The 27,498-nt window shown below is 41.2% G+C and overlaps 1 protein-coding gene across 23 annotated transcripts in view; it reads right to left on the reverse strand.

Annotated features, from left to right (window-relative positions):
* Positions 1-27,498, reverse strand: part of ENOX1 (ecto-NOX disulfide-thiol exchanger 1) — a 570,778-nt gene that overhangs the window by 81,298 nt on the left and 461,982 nt on the right. For all 23 annotated transcript variants that reach the window (XM_063650813.1, XM_063650807.1, XM_063650809.1 and 20 more), the window contains 2 exons: positions 26,917-27,034; positions 2,788-2,972 (listed from right to left, as the gene is read on the reverse strand). In XM_063650813.1, the coding sequence (XP_063506883.1) occupies positions 2,788-2,972; positions 26,917-27,034 (303 nt within the window). The remainder of the gene's footprint in view (positions 1-2,787; positions 2,973-26,916; positions 27,035-27,498) is intronic.

The following is a 27,498-nucleotide window of genomic DNA, read 5'->3' on the forward strand; positions in this document are numbered from 1 at the left end:
GTCATTAAGGCTCTTTCTTTTTTTGTTGTTTGTTACAGAAATAATTTCCCAAACACAGAATGTGGAAATTCTATGGTGACATATGGGAGGCTGACCCCTCCTCTCTCTGTCATCTTTCATGTGAAACCATGATTTTCTGATTTATAAAGTGGATAAAGTGGAGATTGAAGGTAGGTTTTAAAGTCAGGCTAATTCTTTGTGGTGGGATTCAAATTAGCAAATTGTGGTAATTTATTCATACAAGGTAGGTCATGATAGAAACAAGACTTTAAAAAGCACCTATATTTTAAAACTCTGTTAAAGATGTTCTGCCGCAGAGATAGCCATACATCTGCCTAACAACCAGTAAACATTAACATCACAGCAGCCACCGGGGACCCAGTGCTTTCTGTAGGTTAAGGAGGCACCGCACACACCTCTCAGGCCTTGGCTCTCCCGCTCCCTGTCTTGCCCTTCATGATCCAGTATCCCACACAGCCCAGAGCTCCCACAGGCACCATGCTAGGCTTGCCTCCAGGTCTTTGTCTATTCATTCCCTCATTTGACACAGATATTTTGACTGTCTACTATGTGTCTGTTATGGATTGAATTGTGCCCTGCCCCCCAGCCCCAAATCCAAATGTTGAAGTCCTAGCCCCTATTACCACAGAATCTGACCTTATCTGTAAATAAGTCTTTGCAGATATAAGTAATTAAGATGAGGTCATCCTGGAGCAGAGTGGGCCCCTAATCCTATATGAACAGTGTATTTATAAAAAGCAGAAATTTGGACACACACACACAGAGAATGACGAGGGATGATGAAGGCAGAGAGCAGGGTGATGTGTCCACAAGTCAAGGAAGGCCAAAGATTGCCAGCCAAGCTCCAGAAACTGGGAGAGAGGCAGGAGTCAGGCTCTTCCTCACAGCCTCAGAAGGAACCAACCCTGCTTTTGGACCCTAGATCTTGGATTTGTAGCCTTCAGAACTGTGAGACAATACATTTCTGTCTCAACTACATTTTTAGCTATATAAAGTACATTTCCTACTGACAAGGAGATTCTGAAAAGATATGAGAAGCTCCATTAACTGAATCCCTTGTTCAGGAGGATGGCTCAGGTGGTGATTTGGAACACTGCTCCTTTGTGGACCAGGCACGTGGCTCCTCAGTGCTTCTGCAACCCTGACTGAGCAGCTCACCCTTGCCTCCTCTGACTTCTTTTAGGTTTGAATTTGCAATAACCTAAAAGACTTTATATACTTTTAAAGCAACTGGGATAATCTTTTCTAGAGGGAGAAAGGGAGAGTTGTGTAAAGTGTGACGTAGTGGCTTTTGGGCTAGGTCTGGCATCATGGTCTTTGGGGAAATTGACGGCCTCTCATCTTGGCGAGGGCGCTGACAAACACCCAATGTTGGGGCATATGGACAACCCCAGAAGTCTCACACAGCAGCTGTTACATCGATTTTCAAGTACAGAGACCTAAGCAATAACTGTAATGACGTTTTCCTGGCTGGCTCTGACCTCTGAATCTCACTGATTAGTCTAACACACACTGTGAACATCAACCAGTTAGGACTCTAAGCCAAGACTCAAAAATTGCTTTAAAATGGCAGGAGATGTTTAAGACATAATTTGTATGAGTTGGTTATTAACTTGCTCACTTCCCAATCCGTGATTCTTTTTTATACTCTCCCTCTCAATTATTTTTCCCTGTTAGGTTGATGTTTCTGTAGTAGTTACCTCTAATAATTAAGATACTTCTGTAGGCAATCCATGCTCTGGATGTTACAGAGCAGTCAATATGGATGGGGGAGTTAAAAAAAATTGACTCTATATATTTTAACTTTCCATCATTCTACTTATATTTCCCTGGTTTAAATAAAAACAATCTTTTTTTTTTCAGAAAATATTGACTAGATTTGTATATTCAGAGGGGTAATTTAAAAATACCCATGATGATAATTTATGTTCTATTATTCTAAGGTAACTCAAAGGCCCAAACACCTTAAGAATATCAGGTACCAATTGACGTTTTCAGATACAAATCTGACTGTGAATCTTTGACTCTATTCCCTCACTGCCAACAGTCAGATTTTCCCCTCCCGTCAACATTTTATTTCCCACAGTACCTGTTCCTTTTCCCTACTCCAAAGCCCTCAAATTTCATTTCCTTTCTAACAATTGCCATAAATACACATCTTTAAATTCAGTATGCCAGGATGAAGTCTGGCACTCTTCAACAAAAACACAGCTATTGCCCTGTTTCTAAAGTTATCTATCCCCCAAAACTCTGATGCTTCATGTATTCCATCAACAAACATTTCTTAAACACGTAATGTGCTCAAAGAACCTGACTAGATCCTAAGTGTAATACAGAAAAAGTGGAAACAATATAATTTACATTGACACTAATCTTGAAGACAGACAAACTGCTTTTGTAAAATCAGTTGTCCTGCTTTGAAGTTAAAAGTTCTAAGATTACAAAATGCTTGTATCATGCAGGGATCTGCTAGGTATTTGCCATGGGGCTATATTTCACATGCAGCCTTTCAATCTCCTAAATCCAAATCATTTTCCTTTATTTCCTACCTCCAGGGTGATTTCTTCAACATATTTTATTGGCTTGGCTTTTCTCCAGATTCTACCCTTCACAAATAGTCATTAGCACTTTTCTGTCCTAGGAACTTGGCTTTTTGGTTGTCATTTCTTCTCCTTCACCCTTTCCAGCACACAGCTGCCTTTCCATTTTCATTTAATACACATATCCCTTTCTCTCAAAAAAAAAAAAAACATCTGGGCCGGGTACCTGCTGCATGCCTTGCATGGTTTGCTGCAGGAACTGCAGTTGCTGGTCCTTGGTGAGGTTTTCTTCTGTTCGGAAAAGCTGTTCTTTTTCTTGTTTCAGCAGCTCCACCTCATTCCTGTAGGCATCCAGCTGCCAGCGGAGACTGTCATTCTCCTCTTTCAGAGCGTAGGCCTGGGCAGCCAGGGCTGAAGGACAAACAGAACGAGTTCAGGTGAGCTACCACCTTCTTGCTTAGTTTGAGGAGGACTTCTGAGGGAAAGGGAGTCTGTCACCCAAGTTCTTAATGTTTGTACCAGCTCAGAAATAAAAGCAAAATGCCATACCCTGGGGCTCTATTTTGTAGTTGGTATGCATCACTTCTCTCGGGAACTTTTATCTATTCTGTTTGTCCTGTCTTACATATGAATGTTTCTTATGGGCGTGGGATTAACTCCTCCCAAATTCTTGTCCCTTGACCTCTCCCTCAATGCTAGACACCCTCACAGACATTGGTATGTGGTGCTAGGTGGTGACAACATTCAGAATTCCAGGCAACAATCATATCTACTAAATATCGTCTTCCCCCTTTCTACGGGATTGCTTAGCTCCTTGGAGGGCTGCTTTCTTTCAAATAATCAGCAGTTCTACAGGTTGAGACATGCAGCAGCAACCCAGGGGAGAGAGGAATTTATATGCACACCATTCCTTCCTGCTCTACTGCTGGGACAAATTGCACAGATTGTTTTCCTCCAACTCCTATCAGAATGGGAAGCTAGTTCCATCTGTTTCACCAACAGATTAAAACTCTTTTCCTCTACAAGGCTGAGTGGTTACTCTAATACCTCTCCCTGAAACCCCAAATTCTCCACATTTAGATTCAGACTTCATTCATATGTCTATCTTATTAAGAAACCAAGACAGTTAACTCAGGGTCTCACACATCTCAAGGCTTCAGAAATAGCTGAAACTGAAAAAGAAAACAAATGGTACCAAACAAAGATTGAGGGTAGGGAAACTCCTTTCCCTAGTTTCTACCTTATTGCTTAGGGGTCTCTCCGAAAATCAACATAGCCTGCTGAGCACTCATAAAGTACTGGATCAAGAGCTTTGTATGAACTCACTCACTTCATACCCCCATCAAGCCTGTGATGCCGGTGCTGGTCTTATCCCCATCTTTACAGATGAGAAAAATGTGGCACAGAGAAGTTATGTAACTCATCCAATCCCACAAAGTAAGTAGCAGAAAGCCTTCACACCCAGGCTGCAGGCTCCAGAGTCTCTGCTCTCGATTACCATCGGTCCATGTGTTTAGTTCTTACCAGGCTGTTCAAAACCAGTCTCACATTCCCCCACCAACTCTCCCACCAGTCTCCCTTTAATCTTCCCCCTCACAGAAAAGCCATTCCCCACTTGTGTAAGCAAGAGAAAAGTGAAAGAAAATTTGAAATGCTTGTTACCAGAAACTTCAAACATGTAACTTCCAGTAGATAAGGGCACGGCGTGGAGCCCACTGCACACCAGGTTGTCAGTGCATGCGCGTTTCCAGCCCCCGTTCCCCGTGTCAGAGGACCAAATCAAGGTTGCCTCCTGAGTGTTTTACCTGCACATTACAGTTCCATGGTGATAAAGCTTTACTGAGGTGCTCTGAGACCATAGTGAATTCTCTCCTCAAATATCAAACGTCAAATTACGTTAAAAATAGTTCTACAGTTGAGTGTTTTACAGTACTCCATCTTGCAAAATGATAATCTCTGTGTAGTACACACTGAACTACTAATCAAACAGAACATGCAATTACCCAGAAATTTCCCTACCTCAAGCCAGTAGGGATCAATTACTTAACATGTATTTACTTCATATTTACCTGTGCTCAGGTCTGTGTGGGCATCTCAGACCACAAAAAGAGGAGATAGAATACATCTCTTCTCTCAAAGAGCTTAATCTAGTAGAAACTGACACATTTAAAAAGAAACTATTGCTTTCAAAGGACGAAAGGATAGTGTGATGTCTGGAATACAGCAGGCACTCAATAAATTTTGGTTGACTGAATAAATGAATAAATAAATGAGTAGAGATGCATGACAAAAAAAATGCATCCTATAGGAGTTCAGAGAAGGGAAATAAAAATTCAGACTGAAGGAATAAAAGAGGGCTTTGGAAGATGAAAACCCCAAGAATTTGGGAAGGATGTCTCTCAGTCAGGAGCCAGAGCATAAGCAAAAGCCCAGAGATGAAAATCAAAGGTAGAACACTTGGGGCAAGAAGGAGAGAAACTTGACCAAAAGCCAAGTGTTTGTCTGGAAGCAGTGAGAGAAAGGGGATCCACGTCAGGTGATGGGAGAAGATGGGGAAGGTTAGGTTCAATGGAGCGGCCAATTGAGAACCACTGACAGTGCTTGGGGGTAGTGGAAGGGCATGATGAAATTGGGATTTAGGAACATTAGTTTGGCAATGGTGCATGGAATGAACTGGAGGCTGAAGAGAATGAATAAAGGAGATTTTATTTGGTGTATGTGTGTGCAAAACCAAGGAGCAGCCACTTTTACAGTTTTCAGAGACTCATAAAATCAGAAATTATCCAGCACGTATGCCGCAGCATGAGCCAATGCTTTTTAACATTGTGCAGCCCAGCTTAGGATCTTGTCCACACCCTGAGATACCACCTGCTGACAGCTCCGTTTACCAAGCCATAAGGAAATGGTTATGAGGAATCATTTGTGAGAGGGATGTTGTAATAGGGCAAAATCACAGAAAATGCAAATGATGAAGAAAGTGTTGGCACTACATAGGCACATTACTACATTTAGTAGCATTCAAAGACACTTAAGTCATTTCCTTAGGAAGCTCTATTTGGCCCTTTTTCAATTCAGAGTGGCATTTTTATTATCATAACTGATAGCAGGTGTTTGTGAAGAAATCGATTAGTATGCAGGGATGGAAATTACATTTTCCAAATGAATTACATAGTCTGCAAGATATGCTGAAATCTGTATAGCAAAATGCAAGCAGCTATAAAGCATGTGCCAGCAGCATTATTTAAATAAATTATCTGAACATAAATACATATAGGAAAGTGTACCATCCATTATTTTAGGGGATCTCTTACAAACCTATGGAATGGTACTGCTGAGAGTTCTTATTCTTGGCTAAGCCAAGTGACTACAGTGCCTGCCAAGCAGGATATAATATTGTTTGCATTCCCGGAATAGGAATGTGATATCATCATATTAAAAAAACCCACAACAGCTGTAATTCCCCCCACCAAAAAAAAAAAAAAAATCAATACCATAGCAAATTCCACCAACATTTTTATAATTGGGGCACATAACTGATTTACATTCCTGATTAAATGATTTCAAGCTTGATTTTTACAAAAAAATTTTCGTTACTCATGTGGCAGCAAGTAGTTATCTTCTAAAGGGTGAGAAATTGTATATTGACTCCACTTAGCTTCAGGCCACCTGTTTGTAAACATCACTCAGTGTCACACTGCAGCCCTGAATCTATTCCTCAGACAAGGCTGCCTGGAAGAGGCTATATTATGTTTCTTGGGCCAGAGCTCTAACAGAAAAAAAATCCTAATAATTTCTGACTTAATATAATTTCTCAGTATATTAAAAATTCAGAAATTGGAAAGGGCAACTCTTTTTATTTCTCTCTCTTCTCTTTAGTTCTTTCTGGAATACTGTACTAAATTAAAGAGTTTTGAAAAAATGTGTCATCAAGCTTCCATGATAAAATTTACCTTATGAGACTGCACAATGAATCCACTATCCAAATAAGCATAAGGATTAAAAAAAAAAGTACAGTGTGCATCTTTCGGTAGGAATTCCTAAGGAGTGCACCGGGTGCCAATTAATGGAATACGTAAGAGACACCCCATGTGGATCACCAATTTCTGATAATAAAAAAAGAATAGAATTAGACACCTTCAATGTCAACCGGACTGAATGTGATTAAATCTTTTGTTGGTGATTTTAAAGGCACTGCTGAATCTAGTGGTGCCTCTGGATTACCATCAATTAATTCACCAACCACCCATTTATGTATTTATTAAGAAAACATGGTGAGGAGCTGTAGCATTCACAAGAAGCTTAAGGCCAGCACAGTCATCCATTTCTACTTACTCAGTACTTTAGAAAAATTCTGAATACTGGAATTTTCTGATTGGATCAAAAATGAAATAATAAAATTGGAAAAATTTTGCTAGGCAAGATTGTTATACTTCAAAACTTAGCACTAGACTAAAAAACGACCAAAGTGACACTAGTGTATGAAAATCAATGCAAAGATTGAACTGCACTGCTGAAGAAAAGGCTTAAAGGTATTGCAGCATCTTGTTATATTCTTTACTAGAGTCTATATAAACCATTATTCTTTATATTAATTATGGTCAAAGTGACCTCGTCTTCTGTCTCCTGTCTTACTGTGTTTCCATGGGAACAGATAATGCCATGCTTAACTTCTTTAAGTAAATAATCTGGAGAAAGCCTTGAAATCTCTTTTACCAGCCTGAGCCAGCCTCAGAAAAATAATTAGCAATATATGAAAAATGTAAGTTGTTTTGGGTTATGTCCCAGTAAGCTGACAGTCTGTTAATATCTTTTTCATGCTCAGGCAAGATGTAACTAAATAATAAAACATTTTAACATATTGTTTCTAACAATATCTGTGTTTCTCCAGAACTCTTAGTCTTTGTGTGTTTAGGCAACTCTGCGTTTAACATTCCCCCTCCACTTTGCCAGATGTCCCCCTAAAATGCTGGAAGGACACTGCTGAACTGTAGATTTCCTTCCCACATGCAAAGAAAGTCTTTTTCAAGAATTTATTGGCTGCTACCCAGGGAGGCAGTTGTACCGATAGCCCCTGAACACAGGAGGGCGGAGGCAGGCTGGCCTAGCAAATGTCACCACAATATCTGTGTGCCTTCAACGGCTGCCTCCTCAGCCACGATCCTGCCTCCTGCTCCACTATGAAAGGGAGCTGTAGTTATGGCCCAGTGACAGGGACTCTCTCCAGCTTCTATCTGCTTCTCTACATTCTGAATCTTCTTGTGAGGTGCCTTGAGGCCTTTAGATGCTATTCTGTGGCAGAGATATTATCATGCTGTGTACTCAAACTCATGCTTCTCTTTGCATACAGCAGTGTTGCTCCTGAGAGGTGACTGCCCTAGAGGGTGCCATGTGAGCAGTTCTCATCAATGGAGTGTGAGGGGGAGTGAGGATGCCTTCTGCACAGTCCCTCATTCTCTGCCTGCTGCTGGAATAAGCTTGGGTCTCTGAGTCACCACATGGAGGAAAGGTGCCCACAGGCCCAGAATATCTGCCTTGGACTGTTGTGTGCCCAAAAAGTAACACTTTTTTTTTTTTTTTGGTTAGGCCATCTTTATATAGCAGCTGGTGTTACTCTAACCCAGTGTTCTCCAAACATTGGCCTGCATTACAAGCTCCTGGCGGGCATATTAAAACACACTTTTCTGGGCCCTACCCTCAGTTTCCAGTTCAGTTTGTCTGGGAGGAAGCCCAAGAATTAGCATTCTTCCAAGTCCGCGGGTGGTGCTGATGCTGCTGGTGCAGAGACCACACTCTGAGAGCCACTGCTCAGACCGCCGCTCATTCTATCCCGATTCCTAAACGGGCTGTGGTTGGCTTGTTTGGAGAAATGCTTCGGAAAGAACCACATACTTGGCTTGTCATTCTGGTTTTATTCCTTGATCTCCTTTTGTATGAGCCCCGACTCCATGTTCTGCACCTGGGAAGGCAGCCCTGTTGCATCCCTGTGCCCAGGTCCCATGAGCTCAGCTTGCCCTGTGCCCTGGCTATCTCCTATGGAAGATTTGAGCAAAAGGCACAGTCGCTATTCTGTTTTCTTCAAATAACAGTAGCAGTCATGGGAATAGCAACAGCGGTAGTGACAGCTAATGATTTTTATGTGCCAGGCACTGAGGTAAGCATATTCTTTACACAGTATCCTTTCACCCTCATGAAAACATGATACAGTCAATACGATTACTATTTCTATTTTCCACATGATGGAAGTGAGTTTCTGGGAGACAGAGGTTGCTGGTTGGAGGTAAACGGTGTGGCTCTAGGACTATATTCCTCCATGTAATGCCACCAGGCTAGCTTAGCTCCATGTAAGTGCCACCCATCCCAGAGAAAGGAGTAAACCAGGGACCCTACTGTAGTGGCTAGTTTGCTCCTAACAGAAGTAAAACATTCAATTTCTGGCTCTATCTGGGGAGTGTTCTGCTGGAGAGAGACTCTGCTATGAAAGCAGAGAGGAGGATCCTGTTTTAAAATAAGCTTGCAAGTATTTTCTGCAGGACAAATTTGAGGATGATTTATGGAGAAGTTAAACTCACCCTTCAGGAAATCTTGAGGCCTGGCTGGAACCACTTAGGGATCCTACTTTCTGCCCTGTGTCCCTCTCCTCTCAAACGGCCACACTGATACCCACTAATCCCAGAGCTCAAGAGCCTGAGTTGCTAATAATGCTTTATTCAGAGAGTTTTGTCCATAGACCCATGCTGATCTCAGGATTCCCAAAGATCCAGTATGCGACTATTCACCCCATCCATCTGAACTCACCCATGTTTGATTTTTAAAGTGTCTGTGCCTTCAGTTAGAACAAAGGTTACAGAAACTCCTCTGCTGTTATGCTGACCTCCCATGAACTCTGTCCCCTGAGTCTACTTTGCTTGGGCTAATGAAGGCCAAAGACAAGGACCAGTACGATGTCAGAAGACCATTAGAGGCTCGGGGTCCTTCATCGTTGGTGGCCTCATTCTCAATGGCTGCTGTTGCCATCAGTGCCTCCCAGTGGCCAGGCACAGCGCTGGAAAGTATCCTAGGATGACATCTGCCAACAGCCAGTCTCCTGCTGGAGAGCTTCTTATGGTACCAACAAAGTACAATTGATCTGCTTTTCAATAATACCTGTATCACCACTGAAGCAGCAATCTTTCTCAAATTGCTCACGGAAATTTCTTCTGCTACATTTTTGCAGGATTATTATTATTACAACTTAGCATTGACATAACATTTCATACGTGCAGTATGTATTCGAATCTGCACATTAGCTATTATTAGGGAAAGCTAAACAGAAGCACAATGCAGTGTCTATTTCCATCTTTGTGTGAGGCCAGTGAATAAGGGTAATTTGGAGAGTGCAGGTAAGCTAGATCCTGTTATTATGATGGCTTAAATGTGAGTCTGGAGGCACAATGGGCAGCAGGTGACTCAGGAAAAAAAAAATTCTCTGCTCCTTCCTCCAGAGAGCTCTCCCGGAGGAAGTACTCTGCACCAGCAGCAGAACTAGGAGATGCTGCTGGGCTGCTGCCACTATGGAGAATTCACATCATGCCTTATCACTTTTCCATTTACATTATTATCCTCTGATCCGACCCAAAACCATCCCCATTTTCCTCAGAGGAAAATAAGCAAAGGAAAGAGACATGTTCACTTCTTGCAAAAGCAGGATAAGTCTGTCATTTAAAACGCTGTTGAAGGATGCTCTGTCAGGTGAGGATGTCTTTAGAGTCCTCCGGGAAACACATCAGAAGTGAATGCTGAAAGCATGAGCTGAGCCCCCTACTCTAGGCCAAGCTGGGGACAGGGCGGGGAAGCAGGGCTCTCAGCCCCTGCCCGGCCTGGCCTCCGCAGCTCCCAGCCCAGCCGCAGGGAGAGCTACAGATATGGAACCTGGTAGAAGCTGGTTAGAAGGGCTCCAGGAGGGGCCATCCTCACACTGTGTAGTGGGAGTCAAATAAGAGAGAGAAGGCTTTTGGCTGGAACATAAGAGCTGGGGGAGGCTCTTTCTGGAAGGCAGCAGTTGAGCTCACACATTGAAAAGCTGAAGGGAAGCAGAGTGGGACTGCTGCACAGTGAACACCGCTTTACCAAAAGATTCAGCGATCTCCAGGAGGAGGTGCCATGGCTATGGAGGGAGAGGTGAGCGAGCAGGCTGCTTCCTACTGAGCCCCAAGGCCAGGCAGGAGAATATCAGCAGGGGGCATTTTCCCCCACTTCCTTTTCTTTTAATTAGATTTTAGTTTTCTTTTTCACTTTCAGTCCCTATTTTGATTTCCAAGATTATAGGGCCATTTAAAAAAAATCTTCCAAAGGCTTTAAGGATTCTTTTTTTGGAAAGTCAGACTTAGCTAAGCCAAGCTAGATAATAAAATGACACTGGCTTTCAGGAATTGTACCCCCTCCCCTGCAGACAGTGCACCTCCCTTGGGTGTAGTACTCCACCACGGGCTTGGCCCTGTGTGACTTCATCCTAACTAGTAGTTGGTCTTGTCCAAAGAGAGAAACTTTAAACAGCAATCCTTCCCTCCAAAACAACTCCTCTCATTTTCTCACCAGTCTGCAGTATAAAAGCAGTGACCTCGTTTTCCTCCCATCTTACAAATTTCCTTCCTTTTTAACAAGTGGTCATTTCTAATTTTCATCAAGAAACTTTCCCCTTAAGAAGTGGCATTTCCCCTCTCCTGCTCTACCCTCTACGCAGAAACACACGCACGTGCACACATACAGAGTTATATTAATATTTGAACTGGTGTTTCTACCAAGTAAAACACATCCACGCTATGAAATGTGAAACGATGGCCAGCTCAAACCTAAGGTATCTTCTCAGTTCTATGCATTGCTCTTTGCAAGGAGTAGCATCTTTTTTTGTAAAGTTTTTATTTTTTAATGCCAAACACTTGCGATCATGAGTTGAACAGAAAAGTTCTTTGAAAGTTACTTCTGCCTTAGGTAAACCCTAACTATCCAGACTACCAAGTGGGCACCAAGACTTCACTTTTATGCTTGGGCAATGACTGCGCTTGGGCTGTCTCTGAGCCTCCTCCTCCCCACTGTTCTCATTACCAACATTGAAGTTGACTTATGAACACTTACTTGTGTCTGGCAATAGGACAGAAAGTATCTGCATCCTCCCTAAATGTATAACCAAGGTGGGAGGACCCAGTACGAAGAGATAGCTGGCATCTTGAGGTATCTGTGCCACTTTGGTATCTCTTAAATGAGAAACCTTGGACTCATCCCAGATGTTATGAATCTGAGATTCTGGAACGGGGCCCAGGGATGTGCCTTTCAGCAAGTTTCTAGGGTGATTCTGATGCATGCCAACATTTCACCTCCCTGGCCTTTAGGGACCAGGTACCCACTTCCTAACGCTTTCTTCGTGACTTCCTTCTAGTCTTAGATTTCTTTCATTAGTTTTTCATATTTGCTTTCTTTCAGCCTTTTCCAATAGCTGAAAGGACCTTCTCTCCTGCTTTTACAACCCAACACAGCCTTCTGGGCTTCTCTGTCTCTGCCATGTCTTCTCACATTCCATTAACCTATCGGCCTGCTCCTTGCTGAATGCTACCTCCTGCCTCTCCTGAAATGACACTGTGACTGAATGCTTGCGTAAATCCTACAGCAGTGTCTCCAAAACACATTGTCCTCATCTGCTCAATGTTGTTGTGCATTACTTTTCTTTGCAGCCATATGTCTGGAGAAAGTTTCTGCTATGGCAGGCTTGTGGCTTGCACCCAGGAGAGGCCAGGCTGAACCTCTGGAACTAATTGCCCTTGACCGGGCCCCGGGACCAGCCTTTTCACTGTGGGAGAGGAAGCCCCTCCCGTGTACACGTGCTTACCACACCAGTCTCTAGATTCACAGAGGCTTTTCTCCTTGGCGAGTGGCCAGGCATGCCTGCTTCCCTCTCTCACTGCTGATGGATGAGCAAACAGTTCCTGTCTGTTCTCCTAGAGGTAGAGAAAGGCAGGGACTCCGTCCTTGGCTTGCATCACCACTCATATCAGGCCACCCTCCACCCTTGCCCTCCCTTTTCAAGCTGCCCTTTTTTCCAGTGAACCAGAGGATACTCCAAATGTGCCCGACACAGACCTGTGAGGGGACTTCTCCACCTGGGTCTCACACGCTCCACTTAAACTACCTCCCTCTCACTTCTCCTTTCTTTGCTCCTTTATCATTGCCTATGTCAGTCACTTCCTGTCCTCTACAGATTTTTATCCTTTACTCCATTTTTGTTTTCTTCTCATTCCCACATTACCTTACCTCACCTCAACCCATTTTGTCCTTCTTTCCCACCTAATAGGTGGGAAAAGAGGTAACTTTTCTCACATCCTCACATAAAAACAATTTTTGCTTTGTTCATTAAAATGATTTGTTTTACATTTCTGGTGAGTATAATTTTTCAGGTAGCAATGTTTTATTCTTACCAGTGCCTCCTTAAAAAGCCTTTGCAAGTGCTGAGGTGCCAGTTAAGCACTATATGACAGCCATCATCCTCACGTTACAGGCCAGTGGTTTTCAATAATTTGTGCAGCGAATCACCTGGGGACTGTTTTAATAACATCGATGCCTGGGCATTAACCTGCGGCCATTCGTATGTGTATAAAGTTTCCCAGGTGATTCTCATGTGCAGACGGGGCCGTGAACCACACATTCACACCTTCTGCTCTACACCAGTATCAACCCTCCACATTGCCATAGTGCCTGGTATTTGCAAAATGCCACAGAACCCCTTAATTGTTGATTTCTCATAGCCTTATTGAGGAACTCTCAGGATGAGCCTCATGTCATTGCTGAGAAAGCTGAGGCTTGGTGAAGGGATATTATTTGCCAAGCCATGCCAGAAATAAAACCAAGGTACTTCAAGGGCCCTCTGACCTCATCTGCTCAAAGTTACTTTTTTTTTTTTTTTTTTCCAGACAGAGTCTCGCTGTCACCCAGGCTGGAGTGCAGTGGTGTGACCTTGGCTCACTGCAACCTCTGCCTCCCGGGTTTACATGATTCTCCTGCCTCAGCCTCCCATCTAGCTGAGATTACAGGTGTGTGCCACCACACCTGGATAATTTTTGTATTTTTAGAAGAGACAGGGTTTCACTATGTTGGCCAGGCTGGTCTGAAACTCTTGACCTCAAATGATCTGCCTACCTCGGCCTCCCAAAGTGCTGGGATTACAGGTGTGAGTCACTGTACCCAGGCTCAAAGTTACTTCTTTACTGTATTCAGTGACTCTGAACTCCCCCTGCCAACAACACTGGTTCTCACTCATAGAGGCCCCTTTCTCAGAGCCATTCTAACGCTCTTACCACCCAGATAAGCCTCTCTTCCAAAGAGAGTATCATAGTGAGCTTGGCAGTGCTTAGTCAGGCCTGACAGTGGGGAGGAAACGCAGAAGGAAGCCAAGGACTTATTTTCGGAATTCTCAATATTTCAGTGATTCAGATGGCTTCAGTTCACATTCTTCAACTGGACACATCATCACTTCTTTTTATCCCCAGAGTTTGAGTGCTACAAAATCTTGCTTTGACAAACTCCGCATTAGTCCTGGAGTCCTTGGGCAGGGGAAATGCATGTATTTTATAAACTGTCTGGACGGATAAACTACAGCAATTTTTCCCTGGGAGAGAGTTGTTCAGACATTTAAACCCTCTATATATTGAGCATGATAACATTTCTCACATCCCCACAAAAAAAACAGTTTTTGCTTTGTTCATTAAAATGATTTGTTTTGCGTTTCTGATGAGTATAATTTTTCAGGTAGCAATATTTTATTCTTACCAGAGCCTCCTTAAAAATCCTCTGTGACTGGGCACGGTGGCTCACGCCTGTAATCCCAGCACTTTGGGAGGCCGAGGCGGGCATTTCATGAGGTCAGGAGATTGAGACCATCCTGGCCTAATACGGTGAAACCCCATCTCTACTAAAAATACAAAAAATTAGCCAGGTGTGGTGGCACACACCAGTAGTCCTAGCTACTTGGGAGGCTGAGGCAGGAGAATCACTTGAACCTGGGAGGCAGAGGTTGCAATGAGCCAAGATCACGCCATTGCACTCCACCCTGGTGACAGAGCAAGATTCTGTCTCAAAAAAAAAAAAAAAAAAAAAAAAAAAAAAAAAGCCTCTGCCAGTGCTGAGGTGCCAGTTAAGCACTATTAATCAAACACTAAATGCTTTTTAAACAGATCTACCTATTTTTAATTGAGAAACAGAGCTGTTTGGGCAAGTTTATGAGGTGACCTTGATTGAATTAAAGAGGTCAGAGATGGAACAGACTTCAAACCCATATTCAATGATTTTTTAAAAAATGACTTCCTTCCAATTAAGCAGAAATTAGCATAAAATATTTTGTTTCTGAAAGGTTAAAAGAATTCCTCTGAGAAGGCAGCTCTCCTGTTACTAGCTTTTTATTGAACATGAGAGGGAAGGGACTATGGATAGTTTCATCTAAAGTGCTTTGTTAACATGACACTGATGATCCAGCACCAATTACAATATTCCTTAGGAGGCTAAGTGTTACATAGAAGGGTCAAAAAGTCAATTTTAAATTTTATTTCCTATTTCAAAGTCCAAGAACCCAATGACTTTCAATTACTAAGAAAGAAAGAAAGAAAGAAGAAAGAAACAGAAAGTTAAATCGAGATATAGTTTATCATTTGCAAAAATTGCAACCTAGTTCTACAGAAAAAAGTTTCAGTTGTTACCTCTTTAATTCAATCAAGGTCACCTCGTAAACTTGCCCAAACAGCTATTTCTCAATTAGAAAAAAAAGGTAGAGCTGTTTAAAAAGCATTTACTCATCTTCCTCTTAGCCCCATCCTTCTTGCCATAGTCCCCCACATTTTAATGACTTGAAAGAACATCACCTTCTTCCTACCAAAAAGAGTAACATACAGTGTCTGATATATAATGATGGAAGCAGAATTCCACAGAGGGGAGGGGGCACCACACACAGGTGATACTTTGGGGACTACTGGGTGTGTCTGAGGCACAGTCACCCTGAAAGACACACTCGACATAACATAGTGCTCTGCATCCCACATACCTACCCCTGCCAACCTCACAGAATCAAGTGGATGTGGATTATATAGAGGAGAGACGCACAGGAGTGCTAGAGAAAGAGAAGGGGCTCTGAAGCCAGATACCAGCTATGAGGCTTAGGGCAAGAAACTAAACCTCCAAGAGACTTCAGGGTCCTTATCCAAAAATGTAGTCAGTACTGTGAGGATTAAATAGGTAATAGGGTTTTTTTTTTCTTCAAAATGAAAAAAATATCCCCCAACAGATTAAAAATTAGTTCTTCCTAGTTTTAATTTCCTATCCATTCATTTAACAAAATCTTGCCCCCCTACCATGTATAATGTAGTGGGCTGGGCATTCTTCATGTTCAAGTTTATGCTCTCACACTTCTTTATGTTAGAGTTTATCTACTAGTTTTTGGCTATGACTTCGGAGGGCACAGTGGGCAGAGACTGTGAGGACCCGTGATCTGACACTATTCCAGGAAAAGCAGAACTGATGTATGCTAGGAGGATTTTTCAGAGGAGATAAGCAACCCTCTCAGATTCAAGTCTGAGTCTCAGTCTTTTAAGACTTTGTTAGCTATTCTTTCCCCTTAATCTGGCACTGTAAAGAAGACAAAGGATATGGTCTCACACACATTGTGAGAATTTACTGAATATTTGTTGTTTTAACTTTATCACTGCTTTGTATTATGACATTAAGACAATTCGTGGAGGCAAAGGACTAAGGGTAGAGAAATGGATGGCTTTAGGAGGCTCAGTAGATAAACTACACTAGAAAAGTCTAGTATTGCACGTGGAGGCATTTCATAAACAACTGACTGGTAAATCACTACAAGAAAAATAAAATCTCTCATCCTACTTCCAAAAGATTTGCTAAATATATGTTGTAGATTAAGTTGTGCCTGAAAACTTGTAATCACAAAAAAATCACAAGTATCCAATATAAACTTGTGGTATTTATTCAGCAGCTCAACTGATCATTATTTGGGGGTACCAAAAATTCATTTTTCTCATTAATTTAGGACATTGGCGGAAGGGAGAAGACATATTACTTCCAAGATCAGAATTTGCCTGAGTCTGTGAATCTCAAGAAGATTGAAATTACTGTAGATGAGGTCCCTCAGACTCTTATTTTTAAGCTATATTGAGAGGCACATCTCATAAAGAAAAGCCTCAGGAACAGAGAAACAGGGAGAGGCACTTCAATAAGTCTTGAAATTAGATGGTGAATCAATAAACTGGTGATCCTCAGGTAGGCTCTCCCAGACTCTGGGGGTGCAAAGAAAACACGGGATGAGATGGGAAATCAAAGGGCTGATATTGTAGCTCAGATCATTTCAGATCAACCATCAAGCATGTGCCTGAGGTTTGAGGAATGTCTTCATTTTTCTCTTTATCTTTCTGGGGACTTACGAAATGGAAAACATGGGTTGTGACAGTGTTTATGGTTACCAAAGGAAACACATAACACAGCAGTGAACATCCCTATGCACTTCACCTCTTCAAAGCATTTCCTTTTCTTCTTTTTCTTGTCTAAAGCCATACAGCAGACTCTGCTTTCAGGAAATAAATGTCATTCAATTAGCAAATGGGTGGTACCAATTTCCAGAATATTTTTTAAGGGTGGCATTTCTGTTGGGATGGGCTTAAAAAGAGTTTGCTGGGTGCGTTGCCTATGTTGAAGCAAATCTCCTTCTAGTTAGTGGGAAAATACGAAAATGATGGGAAGACCAAGCAGAAGCCCCAGTCGGCTTTGTCTGGATTAACATTTTAAGGTAATAAGCATCTCCAGGCTACCTTTGCCTCCAAAAGGCATTATGGCACCATGTACACTGCAGGCACTCAAAATCCTTGGTTGATTTTATTTGGTTACTGACTCTTATGGTATCACTGAAGGCATTTGAAAGAGATTCTGGAGTCCTTTTCCCATAAAATTCAGTGGTGCCATAAAAGGGTCATTAACCTGAAAAGGAGAAAGCTAGTATTGAGCTCTAGACTTTCCACTTACGATCTTGGGTAAATAACGTAACTTCTCATCATTGCCAATCTCTCTGCGGGTAAGAACTCAACATTTCTGCCTGGTTTAGAACTTGAATTATTTCTTGGATCCATTATTTAATATTTATACCAATATGATTAGCTCTTAGAATAGGAAATTATAAGATTATGTGGTCTGGGAAGGTAAGCATATTACAGTGAGTTAAATGTGGAAATTCCCTAATTTAAAGCAAAAGAAGGCAATTCAATAAACTATCATTATCTGATACTAGTTACTATTCCTTACTATTCTTGACTTTCCAGAATGACTGGAAAAGTCTAGGGAGTATTCCTCAATCAACATGAATTTTTTCATAGATTCTCCTAGGTAATTAATAAATTAATATTTATTGTAGTTTTAATTATTTAAAAAATACATGCATATATTGAGGACATTTTTGAAATGCACAGAAAAAAAAAAACAAAAATCACTTGTAATTACACCATCTGGTGATAATCAGTCTGAATATTTTGACCTATATCCTCACAGATTTTCCTCTAACATAAATTGTGAATATAACACATACACACACAATTGGAATTATCCATGCTGGTTTGTAACTGCTTTTATCACTTCACAACATATTGAGAACCTTCTTTCATTCCATTATATAGTCTAAACCATGGTTTCCTTCAAGACTGCTCATGGATATACCATTAATTAACCAATACCCTAGTGTTCAATGTTTAGATGTTTCTAAACTAATTCTGAGAACGAAAAATTGAGGTAACTGCTTTGAGCTGCAATGACTAGCATGCCCCAAGTAGAAAGCAAGGGCCTTTGGGACACAGCAGCTCTAGAACTTAAAGGGGGCTCATTAAAGACCCTGCAATGCCCTGCCGGAAATACTACAATTAATAGACTCTGTCTTGTAACTTTCGCTCCAGAAATGTTTCTTCCTACTTCTCTGCTAGTGATGGGAGTCTAAAATAAAATTTTCTTTCTCTAGCCACTTCCTAGAAGGCTTCACACATTGTGTACTGGAACTGGGGAGAAGAGTTGCTGAGCTCTTGCACCCTCTTTGATATCAAGAGCATTCAGTCAAGTGAAAGAGAAGGGTCTCTAAGCCATTTAGATGTGGGAGAGCTTACTGTAATAATAATTTCCTATAAACTTCAATTTCCAGGGCTTCTAAGTATAAGTATCATATAATGGCAAGTAGAATTTCCAAGAAAGGGAAGGAAGTACTTACTTTTTAAATTAGTTATGTGGCTCTTAACTACCTATGGTTACTAGAATTCTACAAGACATCATCCTGTCTTCATTTTCTGTGTTCATGCAGTATCCCTAGCATCTTCAAGTCTTTGATTAACGAAGCTCATGTGCAACAGTGTTAGGAGTCAAGGTATAATAGCTTTATGTCACCTACTGTGTTTTGATGAACAATACAGTATAAAAGCAGAGGAGAATTAGGACAATGATGTTCATAAACAGCACATCACTGTGCTAAGAGGCTGGTAACAGTGTATGTTTTAATATGGCCTAGTATTGATTCTTTTGGCCAGTGTCCTACTTTAACAATGTTACAGTCACACTTCAAGATTTCAGATGGAGAGGTAGAGAAGAAAATCAATAGATACTATTTTTCCACTACCAACTGGCCTACATATATATAGCTTCTCTGCCATACTCACATTCAAGGGACCTAAAAGATGCCTTTGGAAGGTCTGGCCCAGTTACCATGCTTTTAATAACCTCAGGAATCTACCCTGACCAGCTCAAAGATTTTAGCTTCATCTCTCAAAGGTCCACAGGAAAGAGCCTATGATCCAGGAAGAATACAACTTATTTGTTCTCTATTTTCTATTCCATTAATATATAAAAAGAAAACTTTTAACAAAGGCTTACTTGTTACACAAGGACTCTTGTCTGAAACCAAAATCATGTAGAATTTTATTACTGAGCCTTAAAAAATACACGGAAAAATACTTATGTAGTTAACTGTGCAAAAGAAATAAATTAGAAGCCAAAACATTCTTCTGTAATGTTATAACACAATTTTGTTTTCTTCTTTATTCATTATTCTTAGTTGTTAGGTTTTCAAAAATGACCAGGTATTATTTTTATTCAAAAAACAACTTTTATTTTTTAAAATGTTACATGCTGCTAGAGCGCAATGAGGTGACCTACTGAAAGTGTTTTCTATAAGTATCTGCTAGAATCACAGGTGAGCATTTGACAAAATTCATCGATGTTGTAAAGGATAATCCATTTTTCAAAATCAGAGATTCCTGCGTATTGCTTATAAATGAAAATGGAAAATCAGGAATAAATTCTACTGAAGAATTCTCTCCTGTGTTTAGGAAAGAACAACAACAACAAAAAAAGCTCACAAACTTGCCCAGATTCTGTCATCTAAACTCCTTCAAAAAATATCCCGATTTTTTCTAGAAGTTGTGCAAACCGCACTTAAATTCCAACAACACTGTGTTAATTTTGCTCAAATGCAAGCTGAAAACATATTTTAACATCCTGTCAGAATAAGATACTAAGAGTGTCGATAAAATGACACTAAAATAAATGTAAATTTAGATTGCTGTTACAAGTGGCTGCTTGGCTCTGGTAAGACGTTAGGTTGCTATAGTATTTTCCATAGCAACTTTGCATCTTATTACATAAATATTCCCTCAGTGTCCTTAAAGCCTGCTACAAAACAGGATTGAATCCACTCTCCTATGTAATGATCCTGCATCAAACCTTACCAGAATGAAATGCCCAGAACACATAATAAACTGTAATGTAGATAATGGTGTTCCTGGCAGTCAATAAGCATCAGGGCACTTTGGGCTGCACACAGGCAGCAGTGGGGTGACCCTGTACTGCTCCCTGGCCATGTGTCTTAACCTTTCCCAGGTCAAGGCCTCGGTGGCTCTCCCTTTCTGAAGATTGGTTGCTAATTTGCTCATTCTTCTCCTCTCCCTGCCAACTGCCCATCAGCTCAAGCCCTCCACAAGGCTCAAGGGACTCACAGCACTAAGCAAGACGCCAGGGCCTGACAGGAGCTGGGAACATGCTGGGCTGTCATGCAGGAAACCTTGTGGAGACCCCACCCAGGTCTAAGCTAGGATCAAACAGGTATGGATTAAGAACTTCAGCTAGGCCTCAACTAAGTTTCATGGAGGTGCGGCACAGTTGAGTAGTTAAGAGTATTAGAGAAAGTCCTTGGTCCCGTAGACACCAATGTCAGCAACACAGATTAATCTTACATAAAATACCAGATTATGGAAAGTTTGTGCATATATGAGAGAGATGTCAAGAATCATGGCATTGATAGGTGCTACATAAAAATAGGATTATAAAGGGGCTAAGCTTAAAGACAGTTTAGGCTCCAAGTGTGAATTTACAAAACAAACACAGTCTGGTTGGGCAGAAGGAGTGCTTCCATTGAAATGGAATCTTCTGCGACAGGATCAATTTAAATAGCATCTGTTTTCTTGCATCTAAAAGGTGAAGCAATTTACAAAAAAAAAAATTTCTACACTTTTCAGAAGCATATCCATTATGGAAAGGGAATTGTAACTGCACATGAAATTAGGGAACTTAAAAATCCACCCAAAATAAACATTTACTTGAATTCCTTGGGCAAGATTAGCAAGATCAAAAGAAAAAAAAAAAAAGGAAAGAAACAGGAAAGCCTTGGCTCCTTTGCAAATGAAACTCTGTTTAGAGTTTAGGAAGAAAGCAGGCTACTCAGTCTACCTTGCAAGATTTCTTTTATCATTTTTAAGCCACATTAGTTCTGATTCATCACATTTCCTTGTTTGGCCCCCTTGGGTTCCCAGAAGAGAAAATGCTTGTCTTTAGTTCAGCGGTCAGTGATGGACACACCCCACTGGTCTATTTCTCTTTCAGGAGATGGTGCCCTTGGCTGTCATTACATGTGAAAACAGCTTTATCCTTCTATGCTTCCACTCAACACAGACACCCCTGCCCTTGGGGTCTGCTGGTGCCCGGAGCTCAGATCCTGGCATGTGGCCTCAGACTGAGCCATCTCACTTTCAGTGTCTGAATTCTCTTGTCCCTCTGCCAAGTTCTGAGCCAATCTCGGGTGAGCCTGCTTTCAGTTACATTCAGTGCTTCCTAAAAGGAATTTTCTACCAGTGTGAATGACAGAGCCCCTTGCAGTTGGCCCCTTCAGTCAGCTGCTGCACCCTGGTCTGGTATTTAGTAACCCTCTCCTTCTTCTGTGCCTGGCTGGTGATGGGGTAGCAGTGAGCCTCTTCTTAAGCTTGTGCCTGATTATAATCTTCCTGATGGGCATTTTTAAGGATCTTTCAGAAGTAGTACCACCCAGAAAATACTTCATCAGAAAAAACAGGTTGTCCTGCTATTCAAAGAAATCAATGGGATGGTCAGAGAGCCCTATTATTATTACTTTTATTACTTTTTTTTTTTTTTTAACATAAAGCTTCCAGCTACCTATATAACTATTCAGATAGGCTGATACTGCTAGTTCCAACTGAACCTAATTATGAGTTCCTAATTTGATTTAGTGGCTGAAAGATTTGGAAAGTCCTTGTTTGAATTCTCAGTGAAATTAAAAAAAAAAAAAATTCTGGGCCAGGCGTGGTGGCTCACGCCTGTAATCCCAGCACTTTGGGAGGCTGAGGTGGGCGGATCACGAAGTCAGGAGATCGAGACCATCCTGGCTAACACGGTGAAACCCCGTCTCTACTAAAAATACAAAAAATTAGCCACGCATGGTGGTGGGTGCCTGTAGTCTTAGCTGAGGCAGGCAGAATGGCGTGAACCCAGGAGGGTGAGGCTGAGGCAGGAGAATGGCGTGAACCCAGGAGGCGGAGCTTGCAGTGAGCCGAGATCAGGCCACTGCACTCCAGCCTGGGTGACAGAGCAAGACTCCATCTCAAAAAAAAAAAAAAAAAAAAAAAAAAAAAAAAAAAAAAAAAAATTCCTTTGTACCTATGTTGTGGTGAATTTTCATGAAAAATTGACAACTCAGAAAACACTCTTCATAATTTAGAGTGTCTGCTCCTATAAGGAGCTCAGAGTTTAAATGAAATGCAGTTAAAATCCAAAAACATTTGTTTGTGTATTATGGAAAGGTATAATGACCGTCTATTGACCAAGGGACTTTTTAAGTTTTACTCTTCTAAAATTTGTGTTCAAAGTACACTCATCAAATATTGGGTGAGGTACATACACTATGTAGTGATGTTCATTTTGGTTTATAATAAATTTATTTTACCGGCTTTAGGACATCCCTAATATTTTTAACTTAAAACACTTTTTTCAAATGAGTCTTATACCCTAGAGAACTGGGTACCCTGTATATAACTAACTCTGTGTCCCCTGGGTCCATAGCACCTTGAACATACAAAATGTAGATAATCAAAACAATGCTAGGTTACAGCTCTCTGGGCCATGGCCTGTTTGCCATGTGACACTGAATTTTGTATGTATAAAGTTCTGAACATTTTGTTTGAACATGCCTCTTTAATACTTGCCATTTCAATTTAATTAGAGCAAATGTTCTCAGGGTTATCATCCTCCTATCAACTTCTGGGACAAAGGCATCGAAAACATCAAGATCAGAAGAAGGGGAATATGAATTGAAGTCCACAGACTTTTATTGATTACGTACTTGGGGAAAGGCCCAGGGCCAGGTGTTGGAGGATGACTAAGATAACAAGCAGAGTTAACATTTATTGAGTACTTAGTAGATGTTCAACACTGTAAGTAAAGTCAGAAGTGCCTTACATGCATTGACTCATTAACTCTCACAATACTAAAACGTATCGGGTTTTGCCATCTGAGGCCTTACAATCTAGGACAGGCTTCCTCTTTCCTTTCTCCTTTTTATTTCTTGTGAACACTATCCCACCCCACAGAGTCAACCTGGAGGAAGAGAGGGAGGAAGGGAGTGGAAAAGGGTAAGGGAGAAGGAGAGAGGGAGAGAGAGGGAGGGAGGAAGAGAGAGAGAAAGAGAAAAAGGAAGAACAGATCCGGATTTTAAAGTCTGGCTTCATTTCAGTAGGAGGCAGACTAAACAACAATAAATTTGAATTTTTATCAAAAATTATCTTCACAGGCTTCAGAGCAGGATGCCGATCTTCTAGAATGAATACTTCAATAAATCTGTCATTATTTTCAAATTTATTAACAAAATTCATTTTCATGTTTATCAGCATCTTAGTTTTGCTCCAGTGAACTCCTTTTCCCCTTTAAGATTCAACTGATGAAGAGTGAAAACCCCACCCAGAATTCTATTGTAGGTACTGCAGAATTATAGCCAAAGATATATTGCAAATTACTATATATAGTAAAAAGAAAAGTACAATGAAATATTCCTCATAACCAAAAAGCAGAGATATATTGAAACATTTTGATTATTTTTTAAAAAGTAAACCCAAGGTATCATATAAGTCCTTACACAATAAATTGTGCCTCTCCTAAAAACCAAACAAGTCAATTCTTTCCATCTCCTCCTTGCCCCACAAAATAAAACCCATTACAGGGTACTTTTTGTCTTAGTATGGAGGTGACGACAAGCAAAGCTGGCCCTGGGGGATCAGAGACAGAGCACCCTGCAGTGGGTGCAGCCTCAGCCTCTCCTCCTGGCACAGGCAGGTGACGACTGAAGGATATTCTCTTCTGGAATTTCCAAGAATTCCTGGGTCAGCTACTACCCAGGAGGTCTGAAGCAAAATCCCACTGTTTTAGCAGAGAGGAAATTGGCAGGGGATTCCTTAAACGATGGAGAATTTCACTTCCATTTCAGCACTGGCAATTCCCCTGTTAGTGAATTAGAGTGCTACATTTTGAGAGGACTGCTCCTATGTAGGTGACTGGCAGATGCAAATGTGTACCTAAAAAGAAGTGATGTGTCACCTAAGAAGATACCGCTGGAAGGTGTTTCCCTCGGTCTATGGCCTCCATCCTCCCCGCTTCAAGCAAAAGTTAGCAGGGATTTGTCTGAGGTTTGAACAAAAGACCAGATGGGAATTCTTGCTGTCAGGCTGTGTCCCCAAATATGCAGGGCTGAAAGAAAAACAACTGCCTGCCTTTGGGCCAGATCTTCAGGGCCCCGTGGAATAAAAAAGTTAGTTGCCTTCCTTTGCCTTTAATCAGTCCTGTGCTTTCTTCAGAAACCACATGCCACGTTCTTTGGTCCATCTCATTTTGAAAAGCACGAAAAGACTTTGAACTCCTCGGGACCTGGCATTTGAACTCCGGTTCTTTCATCTCTTCCCTCAGAACATGGTACACAACATGCCCTGCACTTTGCTCATTAATTCTGCTGACCAAGTAGCAAGACTGGTGAAAGTTTTTTTTTAAAAGTTCAGGCTCTACTTCACGCTCTCATCAGACGCCTGGGGAATAAACCGAGAGAGGTGTCGGGGGATCACATCTCCATTGATGCTTCTGCAGCAGAGGCTGGGCCCCGATCCTATAGGCATGTACGTGCCGCAAGACCTCCTCAGTGAGCATACTGTTCAGTCATCATTATTCTGGCCCTACCCTAAGCAGACTATGAAATTACACACAATTCTTACTTGGGAAATTGACAAGTTATTTAAAAAGAAACATCACCAAGACAAAACAAAAAGCCACAGGTTCAAATGAGAATTTCTGACTGATGCAATTCTTTTCTCCTACACCTACCTTGTCAGGATATTAAGAATCCAACTTTCATGTCAACTTGCCTCTCATCCAGAAGCTTCACAAAGGATGAAAGCGCTTTTGACAAAAAAAAAAGTTTATTTCTTTATTTGAAGATCTTGTTGAACTTAAGAAATTCACACAAATCCTTGCTCCCTTCTTTTGCTATGTGAAGGTTTGTAGAATAGAAATCCTGTGAGGAAGGTGGTCTCCTCAAATAAACAAACCCAAGAGTAAAGCAGTCCTGAGGAATCTGATCTGGGCTTAGCAGGAGACATACATCATTGACACATAAGTGCTGGGTTCATTTTTCAGACAAGGGATATATGGCTTCAGAAAATAGTGGCATGGTGCCTACTTGTATGTTAAGCTTCTGAAAGAAGCCAAAATGAATGAATTTGAGGGTGAAAGCGAAAGTTTCTAAGGCAGTGGTTCTCAAACTTTGGCATGCATCAGAATTTCCTATGGGGCTTAAATCACAGATTGCTGGATTTCACTTCCCCACACCCCTGTAGCCACTAGACGTTTTTCATTCAGTAGGTCTTGGGTGGGGCCTGCTAACTTACATTTCTAATAAGTTTCTAGATGATGCTGGTGCTACTGGACTGAGAACCACGCTTTTGAGAACCATTGCTTTAAGGAAATTAAAGCCCTTTCTCTATATGCCTGCAGGCAGAAGCTTTTTCTTATGATCATCACTCGCACCCCTTACATTCTCTTCTACAGCCCTGGAGAAACAGAGCATCCTGACCACTTTGCAGTCTTGGTGACCTGATCCTTTTAGAATCTTGATTTTGGCTTCTTAATAAATTAGCAAAGATCCTCGATTCCTGGTCACCTGCAATCTTTCTGTTAAAAAGTCTTTAACAGGTGTGTGTTTTATTCACTTGTACACATGAGGAGACAGATCAAATCTATACCATCTCTGTAATTTTCTTTTTTCGGAATGATGGCAATTATGGTTCTTCTTAGGTCCTTCGGACAATACCCTTCCAATCAGACAAGCAGTTTCCCTTGGTGTCTCATGTTTTGAATGAGCTTTTCCCTTGCCTGTTTTTACAATACCAATGGATTCATATATAATTCAATGAGAGCGTTTTAAATCAGCAGCTCCCATTAGACAGAGCACACAAAGCAAGGTTCTCTCTAAGCTTCTCTTCTTTTTACAACCTAAGGAGTGACACCCCTAGCTTGGTAACAAATGGGGCCAGCCTTTTAATTACAGGTTAGGTGAAAGAAGATTTATGGGAAAAGAAGTCTAATTCTCCAGCATCTTGGCTCAGAAGCTAGAAAGCTTCTTCAGGGATTAAACAATTCCCATGTAAGAAGTACACTGACTAAAATCAAATTTTATCCATATTTTAGCATCAGCTGTGGCTGCCGTACTCTGGAAAAGGATTTTCATGGAAATAGGCAAATATCCCTGAAAAAAGCTTAATGGCCCCAGATCTATGTATGGAGAAATAACTGGAGCAATCACTCTGTTCCCAAGAAGGAGTTTAAAGTTCTATTAATAAAAAGTAGAGTCACTCATAGACGAAAGTTTAGTATAATTCAAATAAAAGTGAGTTATAGGGCCATTTCCCAATACTTATTCCCCATCTGAGATTTGGAAGATCATTATGATACCTCATGGGTCTGTGGCAGTTATCGGCATTACCTGATTCATCGACTCTCATTTTTTTTGTAGGGCTGTCACAGTTCTCATCATCAGACATTTCCATTTCTTCTTCGCGGCGTATGCCCATGAGCTGCTCACTTTGAGCATTCCGAAGCTCCTGCAAGTAGAGGATACACAAATGTCAGAGTCACAAACACATATGGCTTTCTCCAATGGTCTTTGGGTATATATGACTGGCATATTAACATTCAGAATCCAAAGCTTTTATCTCCCAAATATAGCCTCACCTAACCTAAAGGAGGTTCTGAGGGGTGTGGGGTAGAGGGGAGACCGAGGTCAGGCTTAGATTAATCCCTGCTCACCCATGACTAGGGCTCTTTAGCAAATAATTTAATCTCTCTTGAGTCTCAATTTCCTTATTTGTACAAAGGGGATAATAACATCCACCTAATAGGGCTGCAAAGATTACACAGAAATACCTGTTACATGGCTGGCACATGTACAGTAAGGACTTAGAAATTATGGTTAAGAACATGAACAGTGAAATTTTAAAATGGACTGTTCTACCACTGACCCACATGGTGTGACATTAGGAAGGATTCTTCATCTCTATTAACCTAA

The sequence above is a fragment of the Pongo pygmaeus genome, chromosome 14 (genome assembly GCF_028885625.2).
Source record: "Pongo pygmaeus isolate AG05252 chromosome 14, NHGRI_mPonPyg2-v2.0_pri, whole genome shotgun sequence".
NCBI classification, from domain to species: domain Eukaryota; kingdom Metazoa; phylum Chordata; class Mammalia; order Primates; family Hominidae; genus Pongo; species Pongo pygmaeus.